The 12,252-nt window shown below is 49.6% G+C and overlaps 1 protein-coding gene across 3 annotated transcripts in view; it reads left to right on the forward strand.

Moving 5' to 3' along the window:
• The window catches only part of KCND3 (potassium voltage-gated channel subfamily D member 3), a 220,862-nt gene that overhangs the window by 82,597 nt on the left and 126,013 nt on the right, over positions 1-12,252 (forward strand). Inside the window, exon 2 of one of the 3 annotated variants that reach the window (XM_073998823.1) lies at positions 10,895-11,026. The exons of the other annotated variants lie outside the window; for them this stretch is intronic. Coding sequence (XP_073854924.1) covers positions 10,895-10,898 — 4 coding nt within the window. The 3' untranslated portion in view covers positions 10,899-11,026. Of the gene's footprint in view, positions 1-10,894; positions 11,027-12,252 lie in introns of those variants that run through there. 3 annotated transcript variants of the gene reach the window in all.

The following is a 12,252-nucleotide window of genomic DNA, read 5'->3' on the forward strand; positions in this document are numbered from 1 at the left end:
GCCCCACTCCTTCTCCCTTTCATACACATCTCCCCAGTAGCAAGACCTCCACAAAGTTGGGGAAGGGAATGGGTGACATTTCTATAATAGGAGAAGAGTTCTGATTTCTTCATTTTTGAGACCAAAAAAGTGTTGAATTAAGTCAAGGAAATACTCAAGAGAAGCAAATTCATCATCAAATTGGAATGTCACTGGAACACAGGAGAGAAGTAAGTTGGGGGGGGGGCCTGGGCAGGAACTGGGAAAGAGCATTTTTGAGCAGGGGTGACAGATTGGGGACTCCAGTCCAAAGACCTAACTGTGAATTTTAGTCTTGCTACAACCCTTAGTGTTGTTACAAATAAGACTTCTAAAGTCAGAGTCCCAGGTTTTGTTCCTGGCCCTGCCACCTACTAGCTTACAAGTGTAAACTTGGGCAAGTTACCTAACATTTATTTGCCTCAGTCTGGGCTGGAGGAGGACTAAATGAGTTTGTTCAGAACATTCCAAAAGGGTTTGCTGTTATTTTTACTGTGCAACTGGAGCAAGTTATTTTGCCTCTCTGAGCTTTGATTTACTCACTAGTAAATGGGAATTATATTTGCCTCACAAGCAAGGATTTGTGAGGATTAAATAAGCTAATGTATGGAAAAGTGCCCAGCTGCTTTCCAGACATATGATAGGTGCTAAATAAATGTCAGTCAAATCTTGATCTCTCCAAGGGAGAAAGGAGAAGAGTGACTCTTAAAACCCTCAGCTACTCATTCTTTTGTCTCATCCCACACAAACATAAACTTGATGGGCAAGTCTTCATTTTCTCTGGTCATCAAGTATTTGTGATTGCTGAACTGACCTGGATGTTGTGGGGAGTCCAGCAGTCTGCAGGGAGTGCCCTACCTCTGAGTGTTTTCAGGGAAACCAAGGGAAAAGCAACAATGCAAGTGAAGCTATTAGGTCGGCATTGGGAGCTGCAGGCTCCTCTGCAGCGGGAAATAGTCCTTGGTCCATAGGAGGTACTCTACAAATATTAATTGAGTAAGTGAATGGATGAATTTCAAGCAGAAAGACAGTGAACTACTAAGACAGGCAGTGTGTTCTGGAGACACTGCAGAGAGGCAGAATCCAGTGAGTATTAGAAGGGTTAAAAAGGTGGGTAGAGGAGCTAGGATTTGAGCAGGCTTTTATGGGGTAGACGGAATACCTGCAAGCTGCTTGTCTTCGTCAGGGCTCTGCTTCCTAGCACAGAGTCTCCAGAAGAGAGGGATCCACAGCTTTCCTTTCCAGTCCACTGGCGTGTCCTAAGCCCTCTTAGGTGCTATGCTCACAGTGTATATGCACATAGGAGGACTACAAAGGACAAATATTAATCAGCTATCTATTGCCGCATAACAAAATTCCCCCAAAACTTAGCCACTTAAAACAACAAACATTCATCATCTTACAGTTTCTGTGGGTTAAGAATGCAGACATGGCTTAGTTGGGTGCCTCTGGCTCAAGAACCCTCACATGATTGTAGTCAGGATGTCAGCCACAGCTGCAGTCACCTAAAAGCTTGACTCACATGGTTGTGGGTTGGTCTCCATTCCACACCATGTGGCCTACTTCTTGTCCTGACAGCTGACAGCTGATCCAAGGGCAGTTGATCTGAGAGACAGAGGCCACCAAGATGAACATCACAGTCATTTCTGCCATATTAGGTAGAAGCAAGTCAACAAGTCCAGCCCACACACAAGGGCAACACACAAGATGTGAATACCAATAGGATATGGTCTGAGAGTCTTCCCCTTTGTTATTTTATACACATATAAAGAAAACTTTGCCTTCTAATTCTTCTGCATCTGAAGACAACATCTGGGACTCCCTGAGCACACCCCAGCAACAAGTCTGTTCTCTCATGGAGATCAGTTCATCAATCTCTACTGCACACTTGTGCCGCATGAAGTGTGGCAGGTGCTGCGACAGCTGGCTGAACACATGGGAACAGGAGCCCAGGATTGGGGGACAGCAGGGAGGGAATGAGGGCAGAGATGTCATCCCACTGAGCAAATTCTGGACCAATCCTGAAGGACGGGAAATGTTAGCCAGAAGAGGGGAGTGGGTGTTTTAATCTGCAGGGACAGTGAAAGCAAGACCTTAGAGGGAAGAAAGGTGTGGTGTGTGGGGACAAGAAAGGCTTCAGAGATGTTGGAGGATGGAAGTCCGGAGAGCATGGGAAGCTTGGGAAGCGGTTGGCAGCTGGTTCCCTAGTTTTCTTTGGATCCATCTTGATAGCTGTGGTCAGACTGGATTAAGGAGTGGATGCTTTTTGCGCAGATCTGGAATAAGGAAAGAATGAATGATCAGCACAACCTGATCCCCCATCCCCAAAAGTTGGGATCAAGGGGATATCTCTGAGCCCAGGGTAGAGAGGAAAAGCAAGGTAGAAGAAGCAGTGTCCTGAGAGAGAACCAGGTCCAGCCTAGGGCAAAATTTAAAAATCAAGTTGCTTATTTGGCTTGATAAGACAGAAAAATAGGTCTATTTTGTTTTATTTTAAATATATATATATAGTGATTCTAGGTGTCACGTATTCCAAGTAAATGACAATTGCCAAATAATTGATGCTGACACGAAATGGCAGGAGGTCAGAAAGGATGGAAGCTCCTCTTCTGGAGTGGTCTGGACAGTGGGAAACTTTACATGGTCCTTACAACATGGGCCAGATGGTTGCCAGGTAACACTGTGTGCTGTTTTCCAGGCAGGGGAGGTGGTGCAGATGTTCGGGTGTGTTCATAGTCACAAATGCTGACCCCAGGGACTGGGGGTCTCTGCACCCCACAAGCACTTTAAAGCATCAGGCTCCATGTGTCTGTCTCTGCCTTCCTTCACAGCCTGATAGCTCTGTCTCCAAACTAATGAGTCTAGGAAAGGAAAATTAGTATACTCTTCCCATCGTACGCCACCCTTGAGAATGGGACTCCAGTGGCTACTCTGGGGCTCACAGCCCCCAGGACACAGAGCTTAAGTGTAGAGAGAGCTTTGAAATGAAAGTCAAAACTTTGGGTTCTCCTAGTTCTCCACCCAGGTAGTTACGAGATTGCTGACAGCTCATCCAACTCACTCCCTCTCACAGAGCTTCAGGGTCCTCATCTGCAAAATACAGGGGCCGATGCTGCAGGCGCATGGTCCAGTGTTCCAGCTGCACATGAGAATCCCATGGAGCTTTCTAAGGTCAGGCATGCCCAGGCCCCAGCATGAAGGATTCTACTTTAAAGGGCCTGGGTAGGGCCCAGGCATTACTGTTCCTTTAAACTGCCCAGGTGATTCTGATGCCCTGCTGGGGCTGAGACCCACTGGACCATGTGCTCACCAAGGCTCCTGAAAGAGGCATTGATGGTTTCATACACGACTCCCACAAGGGCTGCACGCCATAGTCACCTGAAGACTGATCAACACCAGCCTCCACCTCTCGAAGCAGAATCTCCAGGTCAGAGTGAGACCCACAAATCTGCATTTAAGATTGTCCCCCAAGGAGTTCTATTGCTGCAGACGCATGGTCCAGTGTTTCGTAAACACCAAGTGTCCTTACCGGGTACCAGAGCTGGAAAACTTGAGTGCATCCACTCTGCCCCTTACCAGGGATCTTTGTGAAAGCACCGAGCCTCTCTCCTCTCATATTGAGTTAGAATTCTAGCAGTTCCTCACAGGGCTGCGGTGATCAGCTGAGTGCTGGTACAGCGATATTGTTGTTATTATTTCCCTGCTGCCTGGGTGTTCTGGGTGCGTGTCTCCCATCAGTGTCTCCTGCTCTGCTACCTCTTTGGGTACAGCACACAGTGCTGTGTGGTCACAGATGCTTAATCAAAGGGTGTGCATGGAGATAATGAAGACCTGGGCCTGCTCTGGAGTGTGCCTCAGAAATCCACTCAAAGAACAAGACCACGCAGTTTCTAAATCAGTCATTTGGGCTGGTTTAGCATGAAAGGCTCTGATGAGCCGGGACTGATTCATCCATTCTCAGTGTTCTGGGGAGGCATGGGGAAGAGCTCTCTGAGAATGCCATGGACTTCCGGCGTGAATAACACAGCCTGTCTCCCTCTCCGTCACTGACAGGGCTGCCCCCTCTGCAGGTGGCCTGGAGTGGCCAGGGCATAGGGACATGATCCCTTCTTGGCCAGTTGGGAGCCCACGAGGGTGGTGGCCCAAGTGCATCCTGAATCTGCCTCCACAGAGTCAAGCCCCTGTCCCCTCCCTGCTCCACTGTGTGAGGTCGCCATGGTGACTTCCTGTCCCCAGTATGTCAGGGCTCTATCAGAGCCAATCGGCGGCAGGTGCAGATAAGGGTCTCTAAGCAGAGGCGGCTGTCACGCAGCCTGCCGTCGCCACCAAGCGTAGCATCGATTCTCGCCTGTGCCCGTGCCCACAGAGGATGAGGGAGGCTGGGGGAGGAGGGAGCCCTTTCTATATTTAGCTCCTGCACTGGGTACGTCCCAGTGGACAGCTTTGAAAGAGGCTGACTTCCAGCTCAGCCTGGGAAGGCTTAACATTCCTCAATTAGGCACACTCACGTGGGGCTGTGTTTTGCCCATAGAGAGGGTTAAAAGAAAACAGGCAAAAGGTAAAGCAAGAGGGAAGAGAACAGCAAAGCTAAGCTGATTTATAGCAACTAGGAAAGCTGCCCCTAAACGGTTCCTCCACCCACCCACCCACCCCCAACCCCACCCCTAGGCCTTGGGGACAGTGGAGGGAGGTTGGCCCAGTGGGTGCTGGGAAAGGTGACAGGAGCATCAAAATAGGGGGTCCTCTCGGTTGTTTAGCAGTCGGCTTAGTCCCTTAGACCAGAGGCAGAGCCTAGGGCAACTGACCCTTTGCCCCAGGTCCTAGAGTAATGAATGGGCCTTTGGCGGGACTACACCATCTGGGAGGGGTGCAGTGGGAACTCTCAGGTTGCTGGAAATTGAGGTTAATGGACAAAAAAACAAAACAAAACAAAAAAAACCCTCCAAAGAGACATGAAAGGGATTCAGCACACCAGGGGAGCCAGAAGGCCAACAAATTATTTATTTGCCTGAATTCACCAGGTAATTGCTTGTCCTTCTGCTCACTTCTGCTACCCAAGCTGTGGCCCATCCAGTGGCCTGGACTGAGCTCCCTCAGCCTGGACATTGTAAGATAAGAGAGACCAGGAAAAAGGATCAAGGTTCTGGCCTCCCAAGGCTCCTAAGCTCCCAGAACACAGGCATGAAAGAGAGAGCGAAGGACAGACGTGGAGAGACTCATGCAAATCAGCATCCTATGAACTGGCTGAGGGGCAGGGAGGAGCAGCCCATGGGTCTGGGGGGCTGTGACTGAAGGCAGATGACCACCTGGCTCTGGCCTCAGGCCCCCTCCCAGCCAGTCAGTGTGGGGAGTATGCAGCCAGCCTGGCATTCTTTCAGAGATGTCAGCAATGCCAGGTGAGGGCTTCAGTGCAAGATAATTCTCATTGTTCAAATTCCGCTCAAATGTGGCAGTAGATGCAAATCACCCTGCTGCTTAATGAGCAGATTCAAAGATCAGAAATCAATGGCTTCTCCCCTGAAACCTTCACTCTGCAGCATCACTCTGAGCCTGAGCAGAGACGCGTCCTGACCACAGCCCAGGACATACTGAGTGGGTGCTGTCTCCAGGAGGCTAGGCTGGATGCTAGCAGGGACATTTAGAAAATCTTCCCTCCCCCACTACATCAGTGTTGAATGTCACATGACCTTCCTCCGCCTCCCACCTGCTCAGCCTTTCCTGCTCTAACTTTAGCCTGGAGATAGTAAGTAGGCACCAAGGAAGGCTGGAGAAAGCAGCGACGTGCTGGAACTGGTGCTTCCCTTCTGCTTCTTTTGGTCTGATGGTCACCAGACGCTCAGGGAACAGTGAGCCAGGCTGAATATATGTCCCAGACACTGGAGTCAGAGAGAAAGAGTTCCACCTCTCTCTCTGGACAGCCCAGTTCTACCCTAAAGCATATTGGATGAAAGAATCCCTTCTGGCCTTCAGAATCTGTTTTTGAGCTCCTACAGCCTGTATATATGTATGTAAACACTTACACATGTGTGTTGACTATATATCCACATGTCTGTATATATGTAAATATGGATCTTTAAAAATATATATTGTGCACTTACTATGAGCAAATCACTCTGTTACTTTCACAAGTGTTCAGAATGAGCAGGGGAATATATGAAGGTACCAATCATATTATTCACTGATGACCTAGTATGTTCCAGGCACAGTATTAGGTACTTGACATGCCTCACAACAACCTCAAGGTAGATATTGCTGTCCCTATTTTGCAGATGAGAAAACAAAGGATCAGAAAGGTTAAATTTGCCCAGGGGCGCAGCACTGGAAAGTAGCTGGCAAGGTTCAGATTAGAATCCAAAGGATCTCCTGGCCACAGACCTGTGGACCACTAGTTTTTAGCACTAACCAGCAGTGGGCACATGAGACAGGTACATTCACAAACCCCTCCCATTACAAAGAAGTGAGGAAGCAGGGCTAGTAGAATCAAGTTGGCTCCACACAGGAGTGTGGTGTTAGGCCCTGTGTCCTACCCGGGACCTGTGAGCATGGTGTTGGGGGCCTATCTTAGCCACACACCCTGTGTTCCTCATCCGCACCACCTTCGTCCCAGGGTGCCTTTCCTTCCACCAAATTGCCGTCTGTTGCTCTGGGCTCATTCAGTTGCCACTGGATTTGGGTGTGTTGTTAAGTCACGTGCTCCTCACCTGCTCCGTCACTCCTTTAATCCCTGCACACTGGATTCTCTGACTTGCAGTACAAAGTGTCCCACGTATTAGCTCCCCAGAGGCCTGGACCCACTTTGGGATTGGCTGCCCCCTCACTGGTCATGTGAGCCCTGTTCCTGTCTCGGACCCACTGGCCAGATGCTGGGAGCAGGGATACAGCTCTCTTCATTCACCTGCTGTACCTCAGTGAGGCCGGAGGGGCTCTGGGAGATTCCGCATCCTCAAGCATTGTCGTGCTTTAGTAAGTAGACCACTGAGCACGTGGGATCTTACTCAGCGTTGTTGCTGCCTGATGGAGTAGTTTGGGGTCCTCCACTTCTCCTGGCCTCAGTCTCAGCCGCAAAATGAGGCTCCACTTTCATTCAGATGATTTCTAAGTTGCCCTCTGATCAGGGCTGATGCTCCAAGATTCCTGGGAACCTTGGGGTGGGGACCATGGTGGGAGATGCCGCTTTCAGGGACTGGCCGGGTGGGGTCAACATGAGGTGCCTGTGGACAACCTGCTTCTCCAGCCTCTAGGTAGGAGAGGTCAGGTTGGGCTTTGGGACCCACATCTCTCAGAAAAAAAGAAAGCATTCTTCCTAAACCCCTGCATCAAAAGTCCTGGGAATGAGCCTCCCCACCACCTACAGAGGTGGCGCTCTGGGCCCGATGCTCTGCTTCGGCATTTATTGTTCTGACCCATTTTCATGAGGTCTCATTCTTTAGTCTGGGAGCAGCTCGCTGAATTCATCGTAAGTCTCAGGGTCCCCAGTGCCTAGCTGGGGGCCTGCCGCTGCACAGCCAGTGCCCTAGGAATATTTGTTGAAGAAACACATGAAAGTTTTACTCCAGCCCTTAGAATGCAGGCTGAGTCTCTGGCTCCAGCTGGGAGGCATTTATGCTAATGAGTGTTGATCTTGCCTCTCCAAGTGGAAAGTAACTCCTTTAGGAAGGTAGCCTGACTTAATTCCTTTGTATCTTGCATGGGATCTCACCAATTCTGGGCACATAAGATGGGCTCAATATAAACTTGTTAAAATAAATGGAATGCAATATAACTCATCACCCTTTGGACTCCAGGGGCAGCTGCTAGATTCTTTGGGGCATGTCACTATTTAGCCTTAATTACCTACTTTTATATTAGCTCTGGGAACCAATCTGACTGAATGATAAGATTTTGCTCCTGGATAATAGCTAACAATAATAACTACCTTATACTGAATTCATAATATGTGACATCGCTGTGATAAATTCTTTACTTCCCTCAACTCACTTAATCCCAATAACAATCCTTCTGCATTCATTTATTCATACAACCAGTTTTGTTTTGTTTCATTTTTTTAGATGGAGTTTCGCTCTTGTTGCCCAGACTGGAGTGCAATGGCGCGATCTTGGCTCACTGCAACCTCCGCCTCCTGGGTTCAAGCGATTCTTCTGCCTCAGCCTCCTGAGTAGCTGGGTTTACAGGCACCTGCCACCACACCCGGCTAATTTTTGTATTTTTAGTAGAGACAGGGTTCCACCATGTTGGCCAGGCTGGTCTCAAATTCCTGACCTCAGGTGATCCACCACCTCGGCCTCCCAGAATGCTGGGATTACAGGCATGAGCCACTGCACCTGGCCTCAACCAGTATTTTTTTTAGCATCCATTGTTTACCAGGCATTGGGCGTATGGAAGTATACAAGATAAACAGTTTTATTTTCCTCCTTTTACAGATGAGGAAATAGTCTCAAGGAATCTCAGTAATTTTCCTATAGTCACAAAGCTCCTAACTGGCAAAACTGCATTCGTCTACTTGTTTTCATAGTGTCAGGGAAGTGGTGCCCCTCTACAAACTCAAGTTTGTGGCTAGCTTGCAGGGTGGAGGCTGCTGTTCGGTTCCTTTAGAATCTAACAGTGACTTATGCAAATGGATATTTGCCAGGTAAGCACACTTGTCACTAGTACTTGAAATGCTCTGTCCTGGAGGTTTGGAAGACAGGTCCGGGGAAATTCTTCTGCACTGTAGTCTCAGATACAGCATCACTGGGGCTTTCCAGGGGGAAGTAAAGAGTCTTGAAGTGGGAAGGTGTCAGAGGGAGAGAAGGGTCTCTGCCTCTGGGTGGGGGTTTCTTCGGAGAGGTGTGGAGAAGGCAAGGGTGAGGTGCCCAGCAGCCCTGCATATCCATATGTCTTTATATATGTAATGGCTAAGATAGGCCCCCAGCACCACGCTCACAGGTCCCAGGCAAGACACAGTATCTAATACTGCACTCCTGTGTTGCACCAAGTTGAATCTACTACCCCTGCCTCCTCACTGCTTTGTAATGCCCCTGATCAGTGCCCATGATCATTCCCTGCTCTGGGCCGTGTTGCAGAGAGTCCTGGGAGGCACTGCGTGGATGTGTGGTTCCCCCAGGGACTCATAAGGAGCATGTGCAGGAATCTCCTTGTGAGTATCACACCCTTCCTTCTTAGTTGCTGGGGCTCACCCACACCTAAGTGCCACACACACACATATACCCAGGTGGCCAGACAGCTCACCTAGGAGTGTCCAGCTTTGTTCCCTGTCTTCCTTTGCAGCTGCCCTACGCTCACACCCACACCCACACTCACATGTGTACCTGAGTGCTCACACACAATCTATAAGGAAATTAAAAACAACTTCCCAGGTCTGACTTTTAACGGGTGGTCTAGTGTACAGCTAATGGAATCCAGTCTCCTCACTGTGGCAGACCCCCTGTAGTTGGTGGAGGGATTGCGAAGTCACAGAAATTGCCATTAGGGTTTGATCTTAGGAGGCCTTTCTGTAGACATATCACTTCCATCACCTAGAGAAAGAGGCAGAAGGCCAGGGCCACCTCACCTCCCCCACCCCAGTCCCTGCCTCAGGCCAAGAAGCAGAACATAAAGCCGTTTTCAAATTGATGCTCATTGAACAGAAGGAAGAGAAGCAAAGATGGAAGGGAGAGGAACTGGTGTTTGCAGAGGGCTTCCCAGGGACTAGACCTGGGTGCTTTACCTTAACTGTTTCATTGAATCCTCATGAGAAGCCCCTGGGGGATCAGTGTTACTATCAGGGCTCTGTGGAGTCACCTGCTGGAACAGTGATAAGCTAGGCATTGAGCCAGAAGCAGGGAGCAGACACAACAGAGGTTTGATAGTGACCCTTGTAGTCACTGTGAGGCTGCACTGTGAGCACATCTTCAGCGAGAAGCACTGTGGAGTAAGGCTGGAACCCAGATCTCTAGATCTGGGAGATTTAGAGAGTACTCCTGCCACAGCTAGTAGGAGGATGGGATAGGATTATGCCACCCTGTTCCTGGCACTGGTAGGACAGCCACTATCATTGATGATGGGGAAAAGAACAGTAAGATGGTGCTGAGCCCCAGCAATGCTTGGTCCCTAAATAGGAGAGCAAATGGGGTTGCCATGTTAGGCTGGTCTGTGGTCCTGCAGCTGAGGGCCGGAGGCAGCTGTGGTCATAGGACTGTGTCCTCTACCCCCAACTTTGCCGCTACCCTCTGTAGCCTCAGTGGAAGCTGTCTGGACCCCACACTGTGTGGTATCTGCTGTTTCCCCTGTTTCTGTCTCCCTTTCACCCTTTCCCTTGGACTCAGCTTCAGGAGGGCAAGGCCTGTGCTTTGTGTACAGTTAAGGCGCACACTCAGTAAATAACAGTAAACACATGACTTTACTGCCCACGGGGCTGCTATATTTGAGTTTTCATTTAACTCAGTGCTTACTGAAAGTTTCCTTATGCCAGACCCCAGGGACCAAAGGGCAACTCAACAGTTCTGGCCCTCAGGAAGCTTGTAGTCTCCCAAGGGAGATGACCGTGTGCACCACCAATTGTAACCTTGTGCTGTCAATGTCAAGTGATGATCAGAATGATAAGGTCTTTTTGAGTACTGCGCATGTGCCAGGCATGTGGAGGTACAGGTGCTGAGCCACGGGGGAGCAGATGGAGGAGGTAACCCTGGTGGGCAGATTCAAGGAGACCTTCTCAAAGCAGGCGATGGGCATTTTAAAATTCACTTTTGTTTCCCACCCAGAGGTAGAATCATGGTAAAGATAGGCTAAGGTGAGAGCTAAAATGAATAGAGTCCATCACTCTCTAAGCATTCCAGGTGGATTGATTTATTTAATCCTCAACCCCCTGAAGAATACTGTTGTGGTCCCTGTTTTACAGATGAGGAATCCAAGCCAGAGGACAAGGACTATGCGTAGGGTCATAGGTAAAGCGTTAAGCTGAGATGCAAACCTAAGCAGTCCAGTTTCGTGGGCTGCTCTTGTAGGATTGCCCAAGGACCGATGAGGCTGGAGAGGGAGAGAGACTGTGTTTATGGAAAGAAGGTGGTACTTGGAGGTAAGAAACCGCTGGTGTCCCAAAGTATTTGGTGGCCTAAGGCATATTTGGAAATAAAAAGTATTTTCTCCTTTATGCCTGGCCTGTGTTTGTCCATCCTTCAGGTTCTAAATAAAATATGAGGTGAATTTCTGTCTCAAGAGCTGATTATGGGGACTCACTCCTGCCCTCTCCCCATGTGACATATGTACACATAAACCTGCAAGCCTGCTCCTGCACCTGCACCCAAGCTCCCCTCACCCACACGTGGATGATGTAGCTTTTTTCTGCACCCCAGACTTACACGTGAGCCCATCTGCCTTCAACTGTCTCAGTCCACTGCCCTCAGACCTGCATGTCCTGCCCTACCTGGCCTTACATAGGCAGAAACACACGTACCCAGCTAGACACACTCTGCCCCTGTGCCCCCAGATACCCGACGCACGTTGACAGGGCACCACACACCGAGCTATCCAGCATGCACAGACGAGGCCTGTGTGCCTGACTGCCCCACACAGGCACAAGCACCTCCGGAGGCAGCGAGGAGGAAGCCACAAAACCAGATGCAATGTCTGAAAGGATGTCTGGGACTGAGGTCCAGACGCCCTGCCAAGGGCTGAGTCCATGTTTTTCTGGGGTGAGCTGATTGGAAAGAGGGCAATCCACAGAGGGTGGGGAAGACCCCCTTCTCTTCTCTTCTCTAGACTGTGAGGACCACCAGGGTGCAGAGAGGCAGGCAGCCCTGGGACTGTTGGACTGTCACAGCAATCCAAGGAAATCCTACAAACACTAAACGTGGGTGAGGACTTAGGAAAGTCCTGGAGTTCATGGGCAGGGCCAGCGCTGTAGGAGGGCGGGGGCTGGTGTCCATTCCCCGACTTGCACCAGGTGGGCTGAGCACCTGCTCCTCGCCTGCCCATGTGCTAAGCCCTGGGAATACAACAGTGGACAAGACAGACCCCAGCCTGCCTTAAGGAGTTTGCAGTTTGCAGGAGTGGGGCAGTGATGGTGGTCATAATAATAGTGACTAAGCCCCTCCTATGTGCCAGAACTCTATCACTTACACGTGTGGTATGTGTGTAACCCCTGTAACAACCCATAGGGAAGGTACTTATGATGGTGGAACTGAGGCACAAAGAGGTTAAGTAACTTTTCCAAAGTTTCACAGCTCATAAGTGAAGGAGCCAGTATTTAGACCCAGG

The sequence above is a fragment of the Macaca fascicularis genome, chromosome 1 (genome assembly GCF_037993035.2).
Source record: "Macaca fascicularis isolate 582-1 chromosome 1, T2T-MFA8v1.1".
Classification (NCBI taxonomy): domain Eukaryota; kingdom Metazoa; phylum Chordata; class Mammalia; order Primates; family Cercopithecidae; genus Macaca; species Macaca fascicularis.